The sequence below is a fragment of the Rhincodon typus genome, chromosome 21 (genome assembly GCF_021869965.1).
Source record: "Rhincodon typus isolate 14 chromosome 21, sRhiTyp1.1, whole genome shotgun sequence".
In the NCBI taxonomy this organism is placed as follows: Eukaryota; Metazoa; Chordata; class Chondrichthyes; order Orectolobiformes; family Rhincodontidae; genus Rhincodon; species Rhincodon typus.
This window is the reverse complement of record NC_063352.1, coordinates 24,915,167-24,942,474: the sequence shown is the minus strand read 5'-3', so window position 1 is coordinate 24,942,474 and position 27,308 is coordinate 24,915,167. Positions and strand designations below refer to the sequence as shown.

The window sequence follows — 27,308 nt, the reverse complement described above, 5'->3', positions numbered from 1 at the left end:
GTAGGAAGCTGTAGTTGGACACAAGACATGACATCATTTGCCTGCTGCAATGTACCAATAATAACAAATCAAGTGACATTGGATTTTTGTGGAATGCGTCAGCACTATCCCAACAACAGTTTAGGAGAACATACCACAAAACACTCATCTTTGTGTGTTAATTTTAAAATTAACAATGGTACTAAGACAGAAGCAAATGGAACCCACCCACAAATAGGATTGACTCCAACAGGATCGATTAGAGTAGCAATAAGTTGAATTCTGAACCTCAAAAACATTCCACACATTAATTGTAGAGACCTTTAATCGCATTCGAATGGGGAACATTGCCAGGTTGCATGGAGAACTTGCATAGCAAATAAAGAATATTCTTCTTTTAAATGACAAATGGGAGAAAGGAGATTGCTCACATTGTAGCAATTGTCTCATTTAGAAGTGTTCAATATCCTTCATTGCAAAAGTCAGAGGCAAAAAGGTACAAAATAAAGATTTCTGAACCATAAAAGGTTATGCAGGGAATACCTACCCTCATATTTTATATAACTGATCTCACAATTGAGTGCAAAACCATAATGCTGTCTATGCTGTAACGGTAAGCCCTCGAGCTGTAAAGCAGTAAAACCTCTTCAACAGATGCCAAAGTCATCTGTGATGATCATGCCCACTCGAAACAGTAAAGTCACCTATAGATCAAAGTTTCTTCTGCTTAGGTAATTCCTCAGGAATAAGGATTACTTATTTTCACACCAGTCCAATGGGTTCGGAAATGACCAATTAGTTCAATAAACAATTTGCAGACCCTGTCACATGCTGGGCAGGAGGTGCTTGAACGGTCAGGTACGCAAGTAGTTTGGAGCTTTATACTCTCTCTTTGATGTTTTAACTTTGCCTCTGACAAAGTCTATAGATGCGTTCACTACCTTCCTGAATGAACCATCTCCATTTTGGTTGGTCACGAACCAGGGTCTCTCAAGGGTCGAAAGGGATATATGACCTTCTCAGGGATGCTTTGTGGCCACCTTTAAATTGTTTCTGCTGTAGGAGTCACCTACCATCACTCAGTTCTGTGTGGAGTTGCTGTTTCAGGATATCAGCTACATGAACAACATGTCCAAACATAGCATTAATTGCTGAAAATCAGCTGCTTCGATGCTTGAATATTGGCTTGGGAGTAGAAAATACTACTGGACCACCAGATGGCATTTCTCCAGCTGCTGTAGGTTATCCAAATCTGTGAAGCATATAGAAGCACAGGGATCACTGCTGACTGCAAACCATGATCTCAGGTTTGAGATCCTGGTTCCCAAATACACTGTTCCTCAGTTATCTAAGCTGAACTGGTATATTGGAGGCAATGATAAATGTTGTTGTTTATGTCATCCTTCATCTAGAAGGGGCTCCCAAACTATGGACAATAGTTTTGGACCGAGATGGACCTAGCCATTGATTACAATTGAGGGGAATGGATGTTGTGCTGTGGGAGATGGCTGGAAGAGGGCCTGAAGTTTTCTAGTGTTTAGTGGAAGACTCATTTTCCAATGTGCTTTGGAAAAAGTTGACAATGACCTGGAACTCATATTTCCAAGTGAGCCCACACACAACCACCATCTGCATTCTGAAGCAATGTATAGCAATAGCTTAAAAATTCACAACGGCAAGCTTCACAGGCCAGTCGAGATCAACGTGGGGTAAAGGACAGGTAAACTAAAACCACATAATAAAATGAACAGTGTGCACCAAACTCTTCAATTCACTCTTTAACTAGATAGGAAAGGCAAAATGTAAGACACAACTGTGCACAAAATAAAAATGCAAATATTTTGTTGAGATACTGAATTGCAGATTAATTTTATCCTAATGCATAGTTTGCAGGATTAATACGATGAATAATTAGCACTTTAGAGTTGCTAGTCACCATCTCAGGCATGCTGAGCTTTATAAACAGCGGCAAGGAGCGGAGTGTCTTGGCTGGTACAGTGGATTAGAGCATGCGATGTTCCAGCCCTTTGGGAAGGCTGGCTGTCAACTTTTCGATGTTAGAAATCACTGCAATTCCACAACATTCTTGGTTACAAGATGGTCAAGCAGAAATCCTACTGTCAGCAGCCACATCCCATAAGCCACTTCAAGCAGAATTGAATTGAACTGTGGCGCAAAGACCACAATAAACCAATATAACAGTTACACTTCTGTCCCGGTTAAATATACAGAATCTGTTGTTAATGTGACACCATACATTATCAGGGCCAAGTTAGAGATACAACTATAGCAGTCCAAAGGTATAATTGCTATTGAATGGTGTTACGAGAGAGATTTGGGCTATCATAATGTCTGCCAGTCCAGACAATTTACTGTAATTTATTATTCAACAACAGCCAAAACTGTTCACTTTGAAAATTATTTTCTCAGTATCCCCTTCTTCCTTCCTTCTGCAGTACATTACTTTGCAGAGATCAATGAAAATCAAGGGTGAGGCTCAGAAATCAGGGCCCAAATATCCAACAGTTAAATGTACAACCATATCTACAAAATAGGCAGATTATCACAATATTATTTTTAATGTAGACATGCGTCAGAGTGAGTGCAGCCCCAGCACTTAAGCTCCGTACACAGATCTGTCGTTATTGCACACATATAAAACAGGAATGCTGTAAAACTTCGTGATTACAGTATCAGCAAATGCCTGTCTTGCTACTGCTTCAAATATTTCTTTATCTTCCACTGACTTTCTTCTTTCCTAAGGGTTCTGCTGTTTGTTGTGTTCGAGTCACTTGGAGCCAGGATTTTGCTGTGCCTCATCTACAACGGTTAGGGTTAGCCCAACCTTAGCAAACTTTCAATGTCGTTAGAAAACACACAGTCACTTGTTATCAAGAGCAGAAACACTCAGTTCTGTTAATTCCTTGCACTTTATACGTAAATAAAATTCAATTTATAATTTAAATATTCTGAGGAGGTTGATCCAATAATAAAACACCTGCACCTTTCATTTTGATCATGGTGTAGAGTTCTAAAATTTTACAAATGTGAGAAACAGTGAAAGTTTACACCATAGAATTATTTACCTCAGTTTACACTAAGCAGAAAGCAAAGGAACTCCAGATCAGGAAGACAGTGATGAGAAGTGGAAAGCAAATCGATAACCAGGTTAGGCACATCAGAAAATAGAACTGAACCAAAGAGAATAAAAGGTACAGAAGTTGGAACTCATTGATGTAATTGAGTTTGGAGAGAAAAGAAAATGGAGGACAGGGGACTTGAGGGTTTGAATGCATTGGCAGTGGGTAAGGAAGTGCTGGGTCAGGATGAAGCAGCTTACATGGGGGCACATGTAATCTCAAATGTTGGAAACGATGGATGGATTCTCCTGCTTCCAGAGGTGACAGCACACTCAATCCCCTCTGTTGGACATAAGATTTGGACAGGAAAGAGTATGGTTAACCTTCTTACCCCACTGCCAACTGAGACCCTTAAGGGGCTGATTAGGGACCAGTGCTGAGATTAACCCAGCTTTAAATTGGCTATCGAGGTGGCTGACAAAATCCCTATCAGTAAATCAAACAACCCTCCACATTAGCTTTTGAGATAAAAGAAAGTAGGTGTGAGAGAAAGTTTTAAGAAAGCAGTTGGTTGTGGAAGAGAAGAATCAATAATTCATACAGCAAAGGCGGGTAGTGATGGCTTAGGAGTATAAAACATGGTAAGGTTTAACTGAATCAATCAATCTCGACGTGGTGATTGGTGACCGAAACAACTGCATGAGATGTTGTCGATCTGTAACCATCTAACTCGAGTAGGGTAATGGATCAGGTCAAGTGAAAGGTTATGACTACCAAACAAAAGATAGAGCATTGAAACCAAAGATAGAAATAATCATGCAAAAATTTCAGGGGTGTTATAATGGATGGAGGGCCAGATCAGAGAGAATTTTAAATTTAATACCAAAGTTGAGATCAGGTTCTCCATCTCTCACCTAAAAAAAGCTGATAGTGAAATGTGCTGGTTTGAAGGAACACAAGAGGATGTTAGTGGTTAAACATGATGAGGAATTAGCCTTTTTGGGGATCAAGACTTGTGCTATGAAGATATGCCAAGAAATGTCTGGGTTGTGGGATGGCAAGGATACTGTTGGGAAAGTATAAAAGAAAGGTGAGATTAAGTGAAGATAGGAGGGCAGTGAGCTTGAAGCACTGGGTAAAGATCAAAACGTTAGCTTTCAGCTCTAGATTCTCTCGTCACCATGACCACCTATATTCAGTTCTTTAACTGTGCCCAACTCTATCCTACTTCTGCTCAGCAGATTCTGAAATTCTTAGTTGTACCTTTGTTATTTCTACTCTTACAACTACGTAGAGATGTGTATAATGCTGTAAGCAGCTTATCCCTATACATGCTGGATGTGTGACAATAAGTAGCATCAAGCAGCAAGTAACAACAACAAATTGCATTTATGTAGTGCTTTCAATATACTGACTCTTCTTCAGAAGTATTAACAATAAAATTGATACCAACATACATAAGAATATATGAAAGAGCATGTTAATGCCTTTTTTGCATCCCAAATTTTATCTCTTCACCACTGGTGGCTATGCCTTAAACTGTTCAGCCGATAAGCTCTAGAATTCCCTCCCTGGCTTTAAGGTATACTTTCACATATTCTTATGGGACTTGGTATTAACTTTTTTTGTTAACACTTCTGAAGAAGAGTCACTATGTTGAAGGCACTACATAAATGCAAATTGCTGCAATTTGCTCGATGCTACTTGTTGTTGTCATATATCCAGCATGTATAGGGATAAGCTGCTCACAGCAAAACACTCATTTCTTGGCATGTTTTTTGCTCCCTTTATCATCCATTGACCCAGCCAGACATGCAACGTGCCTGGCTCCACTAGCTGATAAAGCATCCATTGCTGAAAGATGTCAAATGCAAAACATATTCCTGCTTTGTATTTTGCACCCTTTTAACATGATATTATACTCCTTAAATATTACTCAGTGCACTGTACTGTTTACATTATTTCATACTTTGTACTTCTATACCACACTGCCTACACAATGGTGTATTTATCACCCGTTTGCCTCATGTTGGATCCAGTCTTACCACAGATCCATCTCTCTGCTTTCACTACATTCCAATAGGTCTTCAGCAGTTTTGACATGGTTTACACACTGGTCTGGTTTTCATTTTGTTCCACACCCCCACCTTTTGCTGCACAGAAGATTGAGATCACGTTAAACCCACACAGCAGCCAACCCTTTCAACCTGCACTTGGCATGGTTACAAAAGTAACCTGTTTGATTTAAATTTTAAAGATCATACATTTTCACAACATGGTCTTTCAAATGAAAATATGGATGGAAAGAGATCAATAAACATGGCTACAGTCATCAAGCCGGGTCTTGTACTAAATTTAATTTAGTTCGATCATCCAGTTTTGAACCCATTTACAGAATAAACCAGACTATACAGAAACTGCATGTAGTAAACCTGGCCTAGCTGTATTTCCTCTCCTACTCACAATTTGTGTTTTTTTTTAAACAGCACATACATTTCCTGAATGCATGCAATGAAATCATGGAGCTGGGAAACTTTCTATGGGGAAAATAAAATGAAAATGAGTGGTGGAGTCCATTTCACTGCAAAGGTTCCGCATTTTACTGTTAGTTCCAAGTTAAGCTGAAATGAAGAGGAGTTCATGGGAAAGAGCAACTTGGAGCCACTCACTCTTATTTTTAAGTCTCACTCCAACGCAGAGTTTGGAAATAGCTTCAGTTCAGCATCTGCTTACAATTCAGTATTGCCTCAAGCCCCTTTTTGCTCCCTTAAGAAAAAACTATTATACAGGCACAAAGGACATTTCTAGTAAATACAAACACTTCAAAACTAGTTCCGGCCATATCCCAGACACTTTTTACACTACAGCTATGTTCAAACCAGACTAGAGAAATATTTTAACACTTTGTAGTCAATGGTATTTGTTCATTAAAAATGCATGGTTAAACAGTTGAGTTAGATGGTTATGCACAAGGCGAATGGGTGAGTGTTAAGTTTTCATTGATATTTTCCTCCAATATAGTGTAATGACCACACTCCACACCGCTCAGAAAATAGATGACCCAGCCCCAATTCTACTCCTCTTTTAGAACTGATTTACTGATAATACATTGTACGTTAAAAGCTTAGGAGCATGAAAGACCTGTCCCTAGGCAAAATGCAGAGTTAGTACCGGAGGCGACACAGAAATCATTGCAGCAGTTCACACAAAACAGTCAAAAATAATGCAACATAGGGAGGAACATTTATATACTGCCTGCACATTTCAGGGTCTCCCAAGTGCTTGGAAATCAGTTAATTAATTTTAAATTGTTGTCATACTTGTAATGTAGACAAACAAGGAAGGCAATTTCCACATACAGTCATAGAGTCATACAGCAAAGAAACAGACCCTTCGGTCCATTCAGCCCATGCCAAACATAATCCCAAACTAAACTAGGCCCACCTGCCTACTCCTGGCCCATATACCTCCAAACATTTCCTATTCATGTAATTATCCAAATTTCTTTTAAATGTTGTAATTGTACCCACATCCAATACTTCCTCAGGAAGTTCATTCCACATGCAAACCACCCTCTGTGTAAAAGATTTGCCCCTCATATCTTTGTTAAATCTCTCTCCTCTCATCTCAAAAATGTGCTCCCTAATCTTGAAATCCCCCATCCTAGGGGAAAGATAACAACCATTAACTCTACCTATACCTTTCATTATTTTATAAACTTCTATCAGGTCACCTCTCAACCTCCTACGCTCCAGTGAAAAAAAGTCCCAACCTATTTAGCCTTCCTTTATAACTCAAATCTTCTGTAGCCGGCAACATTCTGACAAACCTCTTCTGAGCTCTCTCCAGCTTAATAAAATCCTTCCTATAACAGGGTGACAAGAAGTGGCCTCACCAATGTCTTGTACAACCTCAACATGACTTCCCAAATCCTATACTCAAAGGACTGAGCAACGAAGGCAAGCGTGCCAAATGCCTTTTTAACCATGCTGTCTTTATGTTGAAATGACTAGTCCGTCTTTATTTGTTGTTAATGTTGGTTGAAAGAGAAATTGCAACTGGGGTAGGAGAATTCCCCAATCTCCTAGTAATTTTTACAACTGTGTGAAAATACATTTCGAGGTCTGGTTGAACCAGACCTGATGAATGGCACCTTCACGCAGCATGGTTTCTTATGACGCTATAATGAAGTGTCAGTCTAGATAATGTGCTCTGTTGAGAAGGAGAGACGTTTGAACCTACAGTCTTCTCAGCAGTAAGACTGCTGCTAACTGTTTCAATCTCACAAGAAACTAGAAAAGAACCAGGAACCAGAATTAGTGGAATAGTCCATTTCGGTTTCTGGAAAGAGTTCCAATTAACTTTTATTGCACCACTCTTTTTTTATTGCTACATCGTGAAACCTTCTGTAATTTACTCTCCCCTGGTATCCATCCTATCACCGATCTTTTCTTTTGTTCCTCCTACTCCCTGCCATTCTCCTGGTTTAAAAACAGACATTTCCATTTATCTTCAGGTCTCTATGTGGGCTGCTTGACTGATGAGTTTTTTCCAGCTTATTTTTTGTTCTTAATTCAGAATTCCACCATTTGCTTTTGTGTTAACAATCCACTCAATGGCTTCAGCTAATTTAATGTAAATGGTTATGAATGCCTTTAGGAATGGATCCCTCAGGGCAGAAATTAATTTCTGCTTTTATATTCTTATAACCAAAATGAAAAACCTTATTTCCCCACATTATAGTCCATCTGCCACCATATATTCCATTTACTTAACTTGTCTATATCTATTCAGGGACTCCTGGTTCCTCAGTACTTTTTTCAGGGCTTCAGGGTGCCCAAGGTTGGGAACTGAATATTCAAGGATATTCAGAATTTAGGAGGGATAGAAAAAAAAGGTAAAGAAGGTTGGGTAGTTCTTCTAATAAAGGATGACATCAGTGCACTTGTCAGAAAGGATCTTCAATTCAAGTAACAAGTTGTAGATTCAGACGTAGAAATGGGTGAAGCCAAGAAACAATGAGGGCTGCAAACATTGATAGGTTTAGTTTAATAATGTTGGGCACATTACGATTCAGGAAGTTGGGTATGCGTATTATGTGGATAATACAATAAGTGACTTCAACTTGCGCATAGACTGGTTTAACAAAGGCATTGCTAATGCTGTGAAGGAAGAATTCCTGGAACGTGTAGGAAATGAATTCTGAGTATATTGAGAAGTCAACTATGGATTGGGTCATTTTTGATTTGGTGGTGTGTAATGAGAAATGGTTAATTAATAGTCTTCATGTAAAGCAGCCACTGAGAAACAGTGACCATAATGTGGTATAATTTTACATATTCATTCTGAAACTAGGGTCTTAAAACTGAGTAATGGAAACCATTAAGGTATGAAGGGCATGTTGGCTAGGGTGGGATAAGGAAAATAGACTAAAAGATTTAATGCTGGTCAAGCAATAGCTAGTATTTAAGGAAATACTGCAAAGTCTAAAATATATCTACATTCCTCTAAGGCACATATACCAAAAGGGAAAGGTGAAGCAATCATGTTTAACAAAAGAAATTAAAGAATGTATTAGATCAAAGAATGGCTTATGAAGTACCAGATATAGTGATCAGCCTGAGGATTCAGAACAACTTCAGACCCAGCAAAAGATGGCCAAGAAACTAATAAGGAAAGGGAAAAGAGACTATGAATACAAGCTAGTGAGGAACATAAAGGCAGATATTAAAAGCTTGTGGAATAAGATGTTATTTGGCACCCTATTGACAGCTTCTTCGTGAAAGAAGAATAAGGGCAAAGCAGCAAAAACTGGATGTCTTTTTTGAGCTGATCCCCAATAAACAGTCAGAAGACCATGAACCAAAGCCATCCACTTCTGGATTTCACCCTAACCCTGCAACAACGACTGTACCTGAAGGTGATGCTGATGATGATGACCCTCAGTCCCTGCATTAACAACAGAGCAACCTCCAAAACCTCCGACCCCATCAAGTCATCTTGACACTTTTTCAAGGGAAGGTGTTTAAATTTACTTTTATTCCATTATTAGATATGAATTAAACATTTATTCAAACTGTGCTATCCTTTGCGTTAAGCTTTTGAGTGAATTTTTTTTTGGTGGTCTGCCCCTAACCCCGCATTTTCTATAGGCCTCATTATGTTATAGAAAATTGCGCTATAGAAATAATGTGGCACAGGAACGCAACTATCACATTATAGCATGGAAAAGTAAAAAAGAGCTAGCAAGGATAAATATGGGCACATTCAAGAATTCTTAGTCGAGAAGAGGGAAATCGCAGGGAAACTGAACAGTTACTTTGTATCTGCCTTCACAGAAGGAGCTTGAGAATATCTTCCAGAAATATTAAATGACCAAGGGACTTGAGTAACTGAACAGCTAAAAGACATTAGTCTTCGCCAAGAGATAGTACTTGAAAAATGAGCTAGACTGTAGTTGATAAATCTCCTGGACCAGATGAACTTCATCCCAGAAGATCAAAGGAACAGAGGTAGTTGATGTATTGGTATGCAGTTGGTTCTGCTATAATGCGATAGTTGCGTTCCTGTGCCACACTGCGTTATAGAAAATCGCGCTATAGAAATAATGAGGCCTATAGAAAATGCAGGGTTAGGGGCAGACCACCAAAAAAAAAAAAAAAATTCACTCAAAAGCTTAACGCAAAGGATAGCACAGTTTGAATAAATGTTTAATTCATATCTAATAATGGAATAAAAGTAAATTTAAACACCTTCCCTTGAAAAAGTGTCAAGATGACTTGATGGGGTCGGAGGTTTTGGAGGTTGCTCTGTTGTTAATGCAGGGACTGAGGGTCATCATCATCAGCATCACCTTCAGGTACAGTCGTTGTTGCAGGGTTAGGGTGAAAAATAGTTAATCCAGAAGTGGATGGCTTTGGTTCATGGTCTTCTGACTGTTTATTGGGGATCAGCTCAAAAAAGACATCCAGTTTTTGCTGCTTTGCCCTTATTCTTCTTTCACGAAGAAGCTGTCAATAGGGTGCCAATAACATCTTATTCCACAAACTGCTACACTACTGCACTCTGCATTGTAGTTGTTGTCCTGCAAGAGCTGCAACTGCTTTTCAATTTCCCTCAAGATACAAGAGAGAAGTGGAAAGCTGTCATGATGCTGCATCCTGGACTACTACTTCATCTCCAGCTTCCACTTCCCCCTCAGTGACAAGTTGTTGTAGATCAATTGTAGAGAGGTCTTCACAGTGGGACCCAAGCAGCTCTTCAACATCTTCACTCACCACTTCTTCAAATCCAACGTACTTTGCAAGAGTAACACAATGTTCTTTGATTCTTGGGAGCTCCTCTGATGGATCAAAGCCTTTAAAATCTTGAAAAAAATCTGGGAAAAGCTTCTGCCAAACTGCATGCAAGCAGTCCTTGCTGACATCACCGCAGGCCTCTACGATAATGTCAATTGCATTCTTGATGTTAAAGCTCTTCCAAAATTGAAGAACACCGTCCTTATCCCCCTCAGTGGTTGCAATCAGCTTCTTAAATATGCACCTTAAATAATAAGCTTTAAAAGCTGCTGTAACACCCTGGTTCACGGGTTGAAGGACAGAGGCTGTGTTTGGGGTAGAAATAGCACTTTGATGTTTTCGGAAAGCTCACCAATCGTGGGAGGATGGCTTGGCACATTATCCAGGATGAGGAGAATCTTGAACAATTTGCCCCATCATCCAACCTCTTTTGCTTGACCTAAAGTAGACGCCTAGAGTAGACTTAAGGTGGCCTTTCAAGGCTTGCAGGTTGGCAGAGTGGTACCCCACCACAGGCTTAAGCTTCATGTCTCCACTAGCATTGGCACCCAGCAGCACAACGATGGCAACGTGTACTCCCTTGTGCACAGATGGAATCGCATTCTAGCCAACACAAGTTCATGGTTTAGAAATAGCATTCCCCTATTCGTCAATCACCAATTTGAGTTGCTAGAACACGCGTTATAGCAGAACCGACCGTATACAGATTCTGGAAAGTTCCTACTGATCGGAAAGTAGCAAATGTTTAAAAAAGGATAAACAGCACCAGCGAATGGAGAACTATAGATCCATCAAATTGACATCTACGCACGTCAAGGAAGAAAAATGTTAGAATGTGTTGTAAAGGATGAGATGTCTATATTTAGAAAAGAATAGTTTAAAGTTGAGTGAAGTCCATTTATGAAAGTGAAATTATGTTTGACAATCTTGCTGGAATTTTATTGGACTGCTACAATTGATTTTCCTCTAAGAAAACTAATGGATTCCAGGAATTTGGATTTTCAGAGGGCTTTTTTGATAAAGTCCCACATTGGACATTCGTAAATAAAATTAGACCTTGAAGAATTGAGGAATAGTATGGATTGAGAATTGATTAGCAGAAAGCAGAGAGTAGGAATAAATGGATCATTTTTAGGATGGAAGGCTATTACTAATGGGTTACCATAAAAGTCAGTGGTAAGTCCACAACTGCTCACAATCTATATAAATACCTGGATGTGGTGAGCAATTATAGTATTTCCAAAGCGCTTATGATACCAAACTGAATGGGAACACTACTTAAGAGGAAGGTGGAAGGACATTTCTAGAGGATTTGAACAGGCTAAGTGAATGGGCTAGAACACAGCAGATGGAATATAGTGCAATTAAGTCTAAAATTATTCATTTTGCCAGAAAAAGGGAGAATATTTCTTAAACTGAGCATGTTTGGGATGTGTGGGTGTCCAAAGGGTATGGGTGAACTTGTCCATGAGCCCCTAAAGGCATGCAGGTGCAGCAAGCAATTAGAAAGACAAATGGGATGTTGGCATTCATTTCAAAGGGATCCAAGCACAGAAGCAAAGATGCCTTGCTGCAGCTGCAGAGAATCTTGGTGAGGTCTCACGTGGAGCTGCGAGTACAGTTTTGGTCTCTTTATCTAAGGAAGGATACTTCCATAGAGGGAATGCAGCAGTGATTGATCAGATTAATCCCTGGGACAGTGGGTTTGTTTTCTGGGGAGAATTTTTTTTTCCATTCATAGATTCATTGAATTCCTACAGTGTGGAAACAGGCCCTTTGGCCCAACAAGTCCACACTGATCCTCAAAGCATCCCACCCAGACCCATCCCCCTATAACTGATCTAATCTACATCCCTGAACAGTATGGGCAATTTAGTATGGCCAATCCACCTAGCCCGCACATCTTTGGACTGTGGGAGGAAACCGGAGTACCCGGAGAAAACCCACGCAGACACGGGGAGAATCCACACAGGCGGTCGCCCCAGGGTAGAATCGAACCCAGGTCCCTGGCACTGCAAGGCAGCAGTGCTAACCACTGAGCCACTGTGCTGCCGCAATGAATGAACAAACTGGGTTGGTATTCCCTAGAATTTGGAAGAATGAGAGGTGATCACACTGAAACTTATAGAACTCTAACAAGATATGACAGGGTGGATATGTCCCCCTTGCTGGGGGCTCTAGAACCAGACGACATAATCTCAGTATAAAGGCTGAAGACTGAGACAAAGGCAAATTTCTTCAGTCAGAGGGTGGTGAATTTTTGAAACTCTATCTCAGGGGGGTGTGGGAGCTCAATAATTGAGCAGGTGAGAGACAAAAATCGATAATGTTGTAGCTCTCCCAAAACCTAAGAGAGATGGAGATATTTTTCTGCACTATGTTCAGGAGATGATCAGCATGATCTAGATTCCTGGGGCAGAATCAATGGGCTGAATGGCTTACTCCAGTTCTTATGTCACTATGCTCATCTAGCTTTGCGCAAATTACAAACTTATGGATATAGTAATTTCAGTTTTGCTGTCTAAGTCATTAGTATACTATGAACATGGTTGAAATATGTCAATAATGTATGTCTGCAATGTGCAGCAGGCATTTCACCGGTAAAAGCTACAGCATTATTCAATGCACATTCTTTACTCTCTCACTAAGGATGTGAATTTTGCTGAATATTTTCAGCCTGGTTCTTGCTGATCATGAAAACATATGCAAAGCATGAGGCCACGTTGGAACATTTGATAATCAGGGATCTCAAAATGTTTTGGAGAATTGGGAGGCTGCCCATCCAATACACACAGCAATAAAGTTCACTTCAAACTGTACACTCTACAGGGAGCCACTCCTATCTATGCTACAACCTCTCTGTAACAGCACTAAATGGTGAGAACTATCTTTCTGAAAGCTCTGGGTTAATGGCTTAGAAATTAAGACCCAGAACCTGATCCTTGGAGGCTTTCCAGAATCCTTGCTGATAAGGAGAAGAAAGCGCCCAATATAAACAAACGATTAGGCCAGGATGTGCCAGCTTTTAGATAAGGGATGAATATTTTTACAACAGTTAACTCTTTCAATTTCTATTCTATTCTTTAACTTCATAAGCTTTCATGAAGGCGTGTGCTGTTGTAGCTGCAATCATTTCCTTAAACATCTCTTTACTACTGTTTAATGGTGTCTATCAGCCTTCTGGTGCCAACAACACCCATGATTAGTCAGGTAACATGACAGTGTCTAATACCAACCCCACCCTGACTCCTCCCCAACTGAAGGACATCTTTCTTAACCAAACCTAAATACACTGGTGACAAAGCAAGCCACGTGACCAAAACCTGGATTCAGAGACTCCGAGAACTGTATTGTGATTTGAACTGAAATGTAAGCAGAGAGCAGTAGATTCAGAACACAGAGACAAAAAGTATACTGGGATAAATGTGCTTTACATCCCTTCCATTGATGAGAGTTGAAACTAACATGCTGAAAATTTACTCATCTTACTCGGTTTCAATTATATTCACCTGAGAGTCGTGACCACATCAGTCATCAACTCACAGTAGTCCATGAACTGCCAAATTGAAAAGTTCATTTAGCCTCCTTTTAGTGTCTCCAGCACACCAATTTGAAAATAATCAGTGGCAAAGCTTTAGTCTTACACAAGATAAGGATAGTTTATTACACATTTATGGCTCCAAGTTACTAGCTAAAATACAAATGCAGGAATGAGAAGTGAGTACAGTGTTAATGACAAAGTTGAAAGTAAGATCAGTTTGCCATCATTGAAGGCCTGTTTACTTACTCAAAGATTTCTTTTTCTGAGGGCAAGATACTGAAACCCTGAAATCAGAATTCAGTAGCTGCAATGAGTTCTACAGTTGAATAGGTAGAGGTTTCCCCCACAGTAGGACTAAGCTGAACAGGTGCTGGGAAGAAGCAAAGGCCCCTCTTGTTTGCTGTTATGGTATTGCAGGATGTGGCCGTTGGTCCAGTATAGTTGTGCAGTCCCTCAGCTGGGTTGCCTTCCTGTCCCACTGCTCAAAATCCCCTCTTAGACTCCTTTGGAGTTCTGTCTCACAACTGGTCTTAGGCTGATCAATGCTTAAGTGGTCACTGTGTTAAAATTGATGAGCTCCTTTTCTCTCAAAGCACAATCAATTATGCTAGAGTTCCCTGTGACCATTCTAGTTTCCTCATCTACGTGTATGGCTGCCATGGATCAACAAGGACAGTTATGAGACTACGCGGAGCCACTCTGCAGGATTCTACATTCATTTTTACAAACAGATTAGCCTTCTCTGCCACTGACACTCTGCCCCACATCTACTTGCACGTTCTCAGGAAAATGCTGATTATTGAGCCTACAGCATCAAGTCACAAAATCACAGAAACCAAAGAATAGGTTGATACTGTAGACTACTGTCTCTTGAGAGCAGGGCTATAAACAAATCTATCGCTCAGATTCCAAAATAGCCAATGAGACCTTCATCTTTTCGGTTTAAATTCCAAGTAAAACCAGATCCTGAGGATAAATGGGTGCAGTTGTAGATCAGAGTTGACAGCGAGTTCTAAGACAGTTATATTAGCTCTGTTGAATTCCAGGTTGAAGGTTGGGGAAAACTAAGGCTGTTCAGGCAGAAGTTATTTAATGCTGTAATTTTTTAATGCGGTTCAAGAGAGAGATGCAGAAGAGGGGGTTCCAGAATAAGTTGAGAAGGTTGTTTAAAAACGAACATGGCTCTGTTTGTTTTACAATCAAATGCATAACTGACACATCAGGAGAAGTCTAGAAGATATGGTATGATCCCAAGCAGAGGCCAATGTGTACAATTCTGGGCATCACAGTCTAGGTAGGATGCAAAGGAGGGTGCAGAGGAAATTTATTAGATTGGCACAAGGAATTAAAGACTTTACGTACATGGACAGACGAGAAAAAAAATGCAATTATGTTCCTTAGAGCTGAGCAGGTACTGTGTGAGATGTTAAGAATCTTGAACAGTTTTTGACAGACTAAAAAAAGGAGAAACTGTTCCTAGTGACAGATGGTTCAGTAACCAGAGGACACAGACATGTTGTATTTAGCAAATTAATCACAGCCAACAAAAGGAAGCATATTTTTAGATAATGAGCCATGAATGATTTGAACACGATGTGTGAAAGTATGGCAGAAGCAGTTTCAAGATTAACTTTCAAAAGGTATTGAAATAAATTCATGGAGGAAAAATTTGCAGGGCTGTGGGGCAGGAGAATAGACGTGACTAATTGAATAGGTTTAGATTTTATTGTCACATGTACTCGAGTACACGAATACAGTGAAAAGTGTACAAAGTCACCATTCTCCAGCCCCATCTCAGAATACAAAGAAAGGATTAAAAACAGAAGCACAAATAAAACAAAAACAGCCAAAAGAACAGCAAACATCCAGATCATTCTCCACCTTGGCCACGAGTCCCTGCCACCAGAAAAACAAAGCCACAAAGTCCATCCCTCAGCTTGTGAGTACTCAGGTGCCCTGAATCCCTACACACTGCTGCAGCCTGAATGCCACCGTCATTAGGTATGCAGGCTCAGCCACGGCCTGGAGCCACACCACCGCCACTAGAACCACATCGCCGTTCTTTGGTGCCGTTTTTCTTCCACCAACATCACCACCATGGGTCCACTTGAGCTGCCAGGTCCTGAACTAAGAACAAAGAACAAAGAAAATTTCAGCACAGTAACAGGCCCTTCGGCCCTCCAAGCCTGCACCGACATGCTGCCCATCACAACTAAAACCCCCTATCCTTCCGGAGACCGTATCCCTCAATTCCCATCCTATTCATACATTTGTCAAGACACCCTTTAAAAGTCACTATAGTATCTGCTTCCACGACCTCTCCCGGCAGCGAGTTCCAGTCACCCACCACCCTCTGTGTAAAAAAAACTTGCCACGTATATCACCTTTAAACCTTGCCTCTCGCATCTTAAACCCATGTGCCCTGGTAACTGACTGCTCCACCCTGGGAAAAAGCTTCTGACTGTCCAGTCTGTCCATACCCTTCATTATCTTGTAGACCTCTATCAGGTCCCCCCTCAACCTCCGTCATTCCAGTGAGAACAACCCAAGTTTCTCCAACCTCTCCTCATGGCTAATGCCCTCCATTCCAGGCAACATCCTGGTAAATCTTTTCTGTACTCTCTCCAAAGCCACCACATCCTTCTGGTAGTGTGGCGCCCAGAATTGAACACACTATTCCAAATGCGGCCTAAGGTTCTATAAAGCTGCAACACTACCTGCCAATTTTTAAACTCAATGCCCCGGCTGATGAAGGCAAGCATGTCGTGTGCCTTGTTGACTACCTTTTCCACCTGTGCTGCCATTTTCAGTGATCTGTGTACCTGTACACTCAGATCCCTCTGCTTATCAATACTCTTAAGGGTTCTGCCATTTACTGTACATTTTCCATCTGGATTAGACCTTCCAAAATGCATTACCTCACATTTTTCCGGATTAAACTCCATCTGCCATCTCTCTGCCCAAGTGACCAACCGACCTATATCATGCTGTATCCTTTGACGGTCCTCATCGCTATCCACAATTCCACCAACCTTTGCGTCATCGGCAAACTTACTAATCAAACCAGTTACGTATTCCTCCAAATCACTTATATATATAACAAGTAGCAAAGATCCCAACACTGATCCCTGAGGAATGCCACTAGTCACAGCCCTCCATTCAGAAACACACCCTTCCACTGCTACCCTCTGTCTATGACCGAGTCAGTTTTTTTATCCATCTTGCAAGCTCACCTCTGACCCCGTGTGACGTTACCTTCCGTATTCTGTAACTGTACTCAAACTTGATGCTGGGCCCATCACGCCGAAGCAACTGCTCCAGTAACGGCAGTGATGCTTAGTAGTATTGGGTTATTAGTAGAAGGACCCCCTTGGCCATGTTCCATCCTCATTCTTCTGCTCTATTATCCACTTCCCTCTCAACGGTTTATAGGCATTACACAATGGATATCATCTGGACACTGCCGTATATGATTCATGGGAAAGTTTTCAGAAAAGCAGCAAAATCAGTTGGTAGGAAACAACTTAATGACAGCTTGAGCTCCTATGTATTATTAAAATAGCTGTTTCAAATTGCCAAATTGTCTCCTCTCCTCCTGTGCTGTATGTTTCAATTATTTTATTGGAAAGTCTATGTATAAGCATGTCACATGACAGTAGGACCAGATCAACTACAATATCTTGTAATCAAATTAATTATCTATGCCTGTATATGAAGAATTTGTGTTTGTTTGAGATACCAGAAGACATCTAGTGCTTATACAATACCACTCTAACTAGCAGTTAGTATCAAGATAGTACTTTTAGGAAAAGAAGCAAGTGGGCATTGCAAGGGAGGTGGGAGAATAGCAATCATTGGCCACAAAGAAAATGTCTATTGGCATTTCTGAAACTTAGAGAATTATTCTGAAAGCATTTTATTTTATATTACTTCTTGCACTGGTCCCTCCCACTTCTCTCTCAATAGTTTATAAGTATTACACTACGGATATCATCTGGGTACGGCCTTAGAAATTCATAGGGAAGTTTTCAGAAAAAGCAGCAAAATCTGTTGGAAAAGAGAATTTAATATCTGATTGAACTCCTATGTATTATTAAAAACTGGTAGCCAGCAACTTAAATTCACTTATATTTGAAGTCCCCCATGGTACTAGTTTCTCGATCCAAACTGGCCTGCAACTAATAATGCTATTTCTAAAAGAGGAGATTGCAGCTCAGCTATTAACTCTTCTGCATCAGTTGAAGCAGAAAACAAATATGACGTGAGAAGCATGCCTTAGTCAATAACAAGGGCAATGGTGCCCAAACCTCCTCCAGCCGACACCATCATCTACCATAACATTATACCGTATATTTCATGTAGTTCTTACAGAAAACCACAACAATTTTTTCAAACATGTGAATGTGTACTCCGAGTGTGGGGGAACAACTTGAATCCAATAATATAATATGATGTGATTTCCTTGTTCTGAGTTGGGGTAAGAGGGGAACAAGTTCAGCTGATTGAGTTTTGTGAAGTATATAATCCTACACAGACACTCTGGAATGTGTGCACACTGAAAATTTTAACAGAAATGGATAGAATTAACTCATGATTAGGGTGGATGACGTTGCAGTCCCTTCCTACATTACAGACTGAGCAGTGATTTATTGAAGGTTATCTGCTGTTTTAGCATTCTGGTAACCTTAAGCCAGGTCTGTTCTTCTTTTGTTCCATTTTTCTCCACAGCTACTTCTTTCACTTTTTTTCTCCTTAATTGTTAAAACTACCTCTCCATATTTTACAATCCTGATGTTTACAGAAGACCTCTCCAACAATTTCCCCCGCTAACGTCAAGAACACTTACTCAGGGCCCTAGCTACTAAGTTGCCTGATGATACGGTGAAATCAATCATTTATTGTTTGCCTGTAAACACTCTGATTTCCTTAGGTTTCTGTTTGAATTGTTGCACCATGGGACCTCAGAGGTTGTAGCAGCTTTTTTCTTTTAGTCTAATCAGTGTGCAAGGCTCCAAAGGAATGCCTCTGTGGCATCAATTAGTGTGACAGTTCCTCTGAATGACAAACAGGCAATTTAAAATTCTGTGGGATTGGATATGATATATTTAGTTAACAAAAATAGGCCTTGACTACTAGGATTATTAGTGGGAAAGAACCCTTTATTACAAAGTTACTGCATCCAATTCCAAAAACAAAAGTAAAGAAACAGAAACAAGTATAAAGGGGAAAACTAAGCTTTCACAACAAAATATACAAGATTATGACAGTCTCCTTCCGGCCATCATTTTTTTGTTAAACAAAGTGCTGCGAGTGATTCAGTTTTTTTTAAAATGTAGGTTCTTCTGATCAGCAAAGAATGGCTGTATTCATAAATTCAGAGTTTTTGGTAGTTTTCCAAATTCTTTCCTCAGCTTTATATGTTCCCTACCTCTTCAGTTCTGATTTATTGCTGTTTGGCTTTAAATCAATGAGGCATTACAGAAAGTGTGAGAGCAGAAGCATGACTACATAAAGTAAACAGTAGATATAGGAGACAGGCAAGAGGTAGATTAAGACACGGAGAAGAAGAAGAACAGATTTTTGATGAGAAAAGACATTTTGTGAAAATTTGTCAAAAGACTTCTTGCACTCATCATCAGGACAATTTACAAGAATAAGAATTAAAAGGGAAAATCATACTGCATGATAGCAGAGCGCTGATTGGTTGGTTTAAACAAAAGTTGGCACTTATATAACAATATCAATGATTGCATTCTCTTTAGCAATGCCTCCTCCAATCCGATTCTATTTTCCAAGCAAGCAGTACTCCTCCTTCATGCATGACAGATGCTATTTCTTGCAAATATTTCTTGCAAATTGTCCTGAGTGCAAAATGTAAAGCTCCAACAAAATGCATCTCTTTACACTAATTATTCAAATTCTACTGTACCAAACAATTATTTGAATAGATTTTTGGTCATTTGAATAGGACTTATCAGTTAGATTACAAATACTGAACAAGAGTACCCAAATGAAGATGGAGCTATGAATCAATTTGATACCAACTTGTTGGACCCTCCGCTGTGTGTTAGATCATTCCTCACAAAACTACCTTTTTTTAAAATCAATATTTGGTTGTAAAGCAGGAATTAAAGTCTGCTTCCAGGCTCCTGTCTTATTTACAGAGCTGAGAGAGCCTATAATTACCAAAGCTGAAAACGGTCTATCTTTTAAGTTTTGTACTGACTGCTGTAAATTTGACAAAAACATCAGCAAACGTCTCAGGAGCTCAGTTAATGCAGCAAACAGCTTTAAATCCAACCTCAGTCCTGAAGCAGTCAGACGAATGTGCACATTGAGCAGAATTTAATAGATGGTTGGGTTTCCTGGTCTGCCACCAGAACAGTCATGCCAGCTTCCCCTCAGCAATTTGTATTAATTCGGTGGAGGTGAGATTTGAATTCCTCACTCAGGAGGAAGTCCTGTCTCAGAGAGCTCCCAGTCAGAGTGATAGCTGGGAACTCTGTAGTTCCAGCTGCATCATCAGGAGTGGTGGCCACTGCTGGGACTAAAAGCATTTCCCACAGTCTACGTCCCACAGACAGGCTGGAGGTAAGTAGAGAGGACAGGGGGCATGGGGCAGTAGCAAAAATTGATAGAGAGACCAGGGGCAGGAAGACTTTGAGAGGAAGGCAAAGAGGATACTTGATTTGCAAAGGGAGTGAGGAAGGTATGGAGCCCTCCTTCCCTGTCGAGCAAAGGTGAGTGACTTGCCAGGCTTTCCCATATCCTTGCCCTCCTCCCGTCAATCTCAAAATGGAAACCAGGCAGGAGAAAGCTCCCAAGGACCCACCTCCACCCCAAAGCCACTGCAGCAGGTAGGTCACCTTCCTGACTTTTATTTAAAAAAAACAGGCCCCACAATCACTTGCAAACCCACCAGCAGGGGTCTGTGAAATGCTGCCCATCGAAAACAAATACAGCAAAACACAGAAAATGGGAATAGGCTACTTGACCATTCAAGCCTGCTCCACCATTCATTATGATCGTAGAATCCTAGAGTGCGGAAAGAGGCTATTCAGGCCATGAAGTCCACACCAACCATCCTAACAGCATCCTACCCAGATCCAGCACCACACTTGCCCCACCACCCCACCCCATCCCCATAACTCTGCATTTCCCATGGCAAACCCATCTAACCTGCTCATTATAGTCAAATGCTGAAGGCATGGTGCACTCCTGCTTTTTCAGATGCGATATTAAAATCCCTGAACTGTCAACCAAAAAGCATTAGAGAAGCATATTCACCAGATGGACCACACCAATCTGTGATGACTTTCCAATTGTCAAGAGAAAATACGGAGGCATGGGATTGAGGGTGATTTAGCGGTTTGGATCAGAAATTGGCTAGCTGTAAGAAGACAGAGGGTGGTGGTTGATGGGAAATGTTCATCCTGGAGTTGTTACTAGTGGTGTAACTCAAGGATCTGTTTTGGGGCCACTGCTGTTTGTCATTTTTATAAATGACCTGGATGAGGGCATAGAAGGATGGGTTAGTAAATTTGCGGATGACACCAAAGTCGGTGGAGTTGTGGATAGTGCGGAAGGATGTTGCAGGTTACAGAGGGACATAGATAAGCTGCAGAGCTGGGTTGAGAGGTGGCAAATGGAGTTTAATGCGGAAAAGTGTGAGGTGATTCACTTTGGAAGGAGTAACAGGAATACAGAGTACTGGGCTAATGGTAAGATTCTTGGTAGTGTGGATGAGCAGAGAGATCTCGGTGTCCATGTGCATGGATCCCTGAAAGTTGCCACCCAGGTTGATAGCGTCGTTAAGAAGGCGTACAGTATGCTAGGTTTTATTGGTAGAGGGATTGAGTTTTGGAGCCATGAGGTCATGTTGCAGCTGTACAAAACTCTGGTGCGGCCACACTTGGAGTATTGTGTACAGTTCTGGTCACCGCATTATAGGAAGGATGTGGAAGCATTGGAAAGGGTGCAGAGGAGATTTACCAGGACGTTGCCTGGTATGGAGGGAAGGTCTTATGAGGAAAGGCTGAGGGCCTTGAGGCTGTTTTCGTTAGAGAGAAGAAGGTTAAGAGGTGACTTGATAGAGACATACAAGATGATCAGAGGATTAGATAGGGTGGACAGTGGGAGCCTTTTTCCTCAGATGGTGATGGCTAGCACGAGGGGACATAGCTTTAAATTGAGGGGTGATAGATATAGGACAGATGTCAGAGGTAGGTTCTTTACTTGGAGAGTAGTAAGGGCATGGAATGCCCTGCCTGCAAAAATAGTAGACTCGCCAACTTTAAGGGCATTTAAATGGTCATTGGATAAACATATGGATGATAATGGAATAGTTTAGGTTAGATGGGCTTCAGATTGGTTTCACAGGTCGGCGCAACATCGAGGGCCGAAGGGCCTGTACTGCGCTGTAATGTTCTATGTTCTATGTTCTAAACAACGCACACTGATATTTCCAGCAACACCCAAACACCAAGAACAAATAAAAATCCAACTCTGATTCAACTGGTTGATAACACAAAAAGAATGTGCCACAGTATGACAGCGACAGTATTTCCTACAGACATAGGACACGAATGATGCTAATATGTCTGTCTCTCTGTGACCACCTGTATCTTAACTAGCGATAAACATGCTATTAATTTCCCTTCCAGTAATCTGCTTTTAACTAAATAGCAGTAGGCAAAGTAAACAGTATTAAATAGATTCAATTCCAGTTTCAACTTTACACAATTTCCGAGTTCAGCGAAGTAGTTATGGGGATTTACTGACAAATGAGTATTTTTCACAAAAGCTGGTAATAACAACTGGATCAAGAATTGTCCACACACCTCTCTGAAATATCCATAATAAGCCAGGCCTTTGGAACAGATCACTATCTCATTGCAACAGCACCAAGTTATTGATTAAAGCAACTAAGGGGACTGGGCTGAAATTCAAAGTTAATACAACAGGGTACTACACTTCTGCTAGTGATGGGCATGGTAGCTAAAACAGTAAGAAACAATTTGCTGCCAAGAGGAATCTGATATAATCACTGAATATTTAGGACAAGAAAACAATTGATCAATAAAGCCTATTAACCACTTCATGTCTTAAGAATTAAACAATTTGCTTCTTTTCTACCCCATCACCTCAAATCAGCAGAATTGCTTTTAATGTCAGTGGTTTCATGACCACAAGAACTTCTGCCAAAAACAGAACTCTCGTGGTGCCCTTCGAAGTGCCAAGCATAACATATGACACAAATGCATCATCAGTACCAAATGCTGGTGGAAAAGGAGTACATTACAGATGAAAGTCAAAACCCAGACAAAAGCAGACCATAACATTCGTCCATAATTACTCATCAGAAAGATTCCCTGGGCCAATTATGTATTTATTATCACAGGACTCCTTCTAAATTAAAATAAAAATAAGTGTCATTTTGGCTTCAGCATTCAGCAACACAGTCATACACTCAAATGGGAATTTGGTTGTTGGATGGAAATGAGCACTAATGAACACAGAGATAGTAGGAACTGCAGATGCTGGAGAATCCGAGACAACAAGGTGCAAGGCTGGATGAACACAGCAGGCCAAGCAGCATCATAGGAGCAGAGAGGCTGACGTTTCGGGCCTAGACCCTTCATCAGAAAAGCTAATGAACACATTTACTTTTCAATACATCAGGATTGTAACTGGGGCTGGACTGAAGTGAGTAACAATCATAAAAGGACAGATTACCTGCTAAATAAATAAAGTTTGTCCCCAGACCAAGGCACATACTATGGGGACCATTAACAATATTTGTTTGCAATAAAAACAAATTGCTGAAGAAACTTAGCAGGTCTGGCAGCATCTGTGGAGGGAAAGCAGAGTCAACCTTTTGGGTCCAGTGATCCTTCATGAGAACAAGGGTCACTAGACCCAAGACATTAATTTTGCTTTCTCTCCAAAGACATACCAAACCTACTGAGTTTCTCCAGCAATTTCTGTTCATGTTTCAGATTTCCAGCATCTGCAGTTCCTGGTTTTATTCGTTTTTAATAGGCTGAACTGCAGATATAATTTTTTAAAACACCTCTACATATCATAATACTGTAAAGATTGAGTGCACCCACTAGTTTAAGACCTTTTGCGCTAGGTTTATACCTATAACCACATTCTACCTCTCACCAAGTACGGGTTTGGCTACCACTGCAACATTGCTTTTATCACAACTCTCTGCCCTTGTTCATATTCATCTCCAAAGCCAGTTATTTGTTCATCCTCCCAAACTGCACAAATTCCAAGCCAAGAGTTTCAGTCAAATCAGCATTCCATAAAACTTATCATTCTTTATTTTTAACTTAGCGACCACCCTCATGTCCCATTCCCTCTCCCCACCCCTACCACCCACTTGACTGTTAGGACAAGGCTTCTCATTCAGGTACAGTACTTTCATTGCAACTTCAGTATTGGTTGTTACAATTAGTCAGGTATCCATTTGTTCACATTTCATTGTCAACCTGACCAGAAGCTAAAGCCATGACACTCCACTTCCACTTCTCACTGGCATTTATCCTCCATTCTCATAGGAGCTGATGTGGTCCAGACAGCTGCTCCATTTCCTCCGCCATTCAATAAGATCTTGGCTGATAGTTTGTTTTTCAAATTTCAAATTCCCATCAATTCACAATAACCTTTGATTCCCTTGTCTAACGAAAATCCATCTCTACCTTAAAAATATTCCATGGCCTCGCGTCCGCCACCTTCCATGGCAGAATGCCAAAGTTGCACAATCCACTTTGAATACATACATTGTAAGTAACACCACACAAAGTAAATGAAAATGAAGAAAAGGGCCTTCACCTTTCTTTCAGGAACTACTGACAGGTACCAAGAAAATCTGAGAAAACTTCTATGAAGAAAAATGTAGTAAATAAATACAATCCTATTAGATGACAATTGTGCTGAAAAGAAAGAACGGTGCTCTTGTGTACAATTATGTACAAATCTTTTTTTAAAATTAAAACATGTTTTTGATTAAACAACAATCCTCCTAAAGCATGTGCAGTTAAGGTCTAACAAAGTGTACAGCACCCATCATTGGCAGTTTTGAATTACATCCTTGGAACAGCATTTGGTTACTTACCCATTAATCTTGTTTTCACTGATCATCAATATCCATACTGCCCAGATTTCTAAGCAAGTAGGTTATTAGGTAACAATTGAAAAATGAGGGGCTTCTGTACCAAGCCCTTTACAGAGTAAAGTTAGAGATTTCTATTGTTTTAGTGGAAGCTGATCTAACATTACGTACTGCTCTGACAAGTAATTGGGACCTTTGGGGGGGGTTGGGGGGAGGTTGCTGATTTGTGTCCTTCATGATTAAGTCCACATTTCTTTCAGTAAATCTGTGTATGTTTTTTCCCCATCCCAAAAGTTGCAAACAAATCACCAGCACATATTACAGAAAATGTTATTTCATTTTAATTATTTTAAGTGGTTACAATCAGTTAAATTGATCATGCGGCATTGGATTGAGAGACTTCCCACAACTTGCAAATATTTAATCCAAGTGGCAGCATTTCTGGATTTCCCACTACTTCTGTGACAACTCAACAACATGATACAAATGCAAGAAAGAAATCTATTTCACACAAAAACACTTTTCTCAAACTGCAACATATGGATAGATTAAAGATTAGATGAAAACATTGAGAGTCCTTAAATGAGGGATATAATTATCTACACAATTATATAGAATTATGCAGCTCTCTATCCAGAGTCAATTACCACATTGTCTCCCCCCCTCTCAAATACAGGAGAATAGTAAATTAGAATAATCTCTAGTCTTATTTAAAACAACTGTGTCTACCTATATTTCTGAACATCGCTCTAGCTACCTCAATGGGACCTGTTGAAACAGGAACCTGTACACTGCCAATGATGACAGGGTATTTAACATTTTTTGCATCAAACATAGCATTTATTACTTTCTTTTGCCTTTGTATTCAATAACACCAAATTTTCTAAACACTAACTTAAGATATTTTCTTCTGTAGTTTTCAGCTTCCCACCCTCCAACTCTCCCGCAAAAAGGTTGATTTAACATCACTTTGCTTGTCAGAGCAGTATGTAATGCTAGACAAGCTTCCATTAAAACAATGGAAATCTCTAGTATTACCCTATAAACAGCTTGGTATTGAAGCCCCTCATTTTTCAATGCTTACCTTAACCTGCGTACTTACAAATGTGGCCGGTCCAGATACAGATGATTATCCTCTTCGTTCATTTCACTCTCAAACATCCATGAAATTCTTGCTATATATTTTGGCACAACAAAAATGCCACTGTCCCTCTTTCATGCTATTTGAAATAAAGGTATTTTGAACTTTTGTTGCAAATCAGAGTAAATCACAAAATATAGAAAGGGTAAATTATAATAAAACAAAGAACCAGGCACATCAACTGCGTCATCATAATGATCGGAATAAGAAAACATCGCAAAAATTAAGAAACAAAGAAACAAGCTGCAATTATACACTTCCAAAACTCACCTGGCACAAAAACCTTCATAACATTTAGACATATCAATCACTAAAGTCTAGACTAGGTATAAACAAGTGAACTCACCGAGTCATCCAATGCATAACGCAATAAGCCATGTTCATAAAGGAGAAAAAATCTTCTCTGCCATTTCTGCAAGATAGATTTTGGAGTTTTTGATGTCACATAGTGTTCAGCCAATAAATAAAAAACAAATCAGTGATCAAGTTACCTAGTGCACTAAAGATTGGCCAACGATTGTGCAGGGGCCAAAGGAAATGTTGATGTTCTTCTCAGATTTCAATCAATCAGCGTCAACATTAAGCAGCAGAAAGCCATTTCCAGGCTATAACAATGACCACCTAGCATACATTGGGCATTGGAACTTGAAAATGGTGAAAATTTTTCTTGGTAGCGATACACCAATATAGAAATGCTAATCAAATACAGAATATGAAGGACGGGGAAATATATTTTACAATTACATAAATTGCAAGAAACAAAAGCATGACCCAGCGGAAGCCAACATGAAACATATGATGTTAACCTCTGTAGCCCCAGAAAATCTTTCCAAACTCAAGTGTCAACTTGTTTTTACACTCTGCACATTAGGTAGTCGCCATTTTTGCCAATTGCCACATGGGGTCGATTCTGTGGCCTACCTTAAACTTCCACCCATCGTTGCAACACAGCTTGTATCACCTGCTTGCACCCAATTATAAATGTATTGATAAGTGAAACATCCATTTCTGGGTTGCAAAATTTCAGGCTGACTACCGATGTGGGAAAAGCACATTGTGGTTGAAAAGCGGAGCCAGCCTAAATATATATATATTTATATACACACACACACACACACACACACACACACACACACACACACACACA

The 27,308-nt window shown here is 40.2% G+C and overlaps 1 protein-coding gene across 7 annotated transcripts in view; it reads right to left on the bottom strand.

Annotated features, from left to right (window-relative positions):
• The window catches only part of si:ch73-103b11.2 (myosin phosphatase Rho-interacting protein), a 183,791-nt gene that overhangs the window by 123,651 nt on the left and 32,832 nt on the right, over nt 1–27,308 (bottom strand). For all 7 annotated transcript variants that reach the window (XM_048609494.1, XM_048609490.1, XM_048609495.1 and 4 more), the window contains exon 3: nt 26,508–26,573. In XM_048609494.1, coding sequence (XP_048465451.1) covers nt 26,508–26,573 — 66 coding nt within the window. The remainder of the gene's footprint in view (nt 1–26,507; nt 26,574–27,308) is intronic.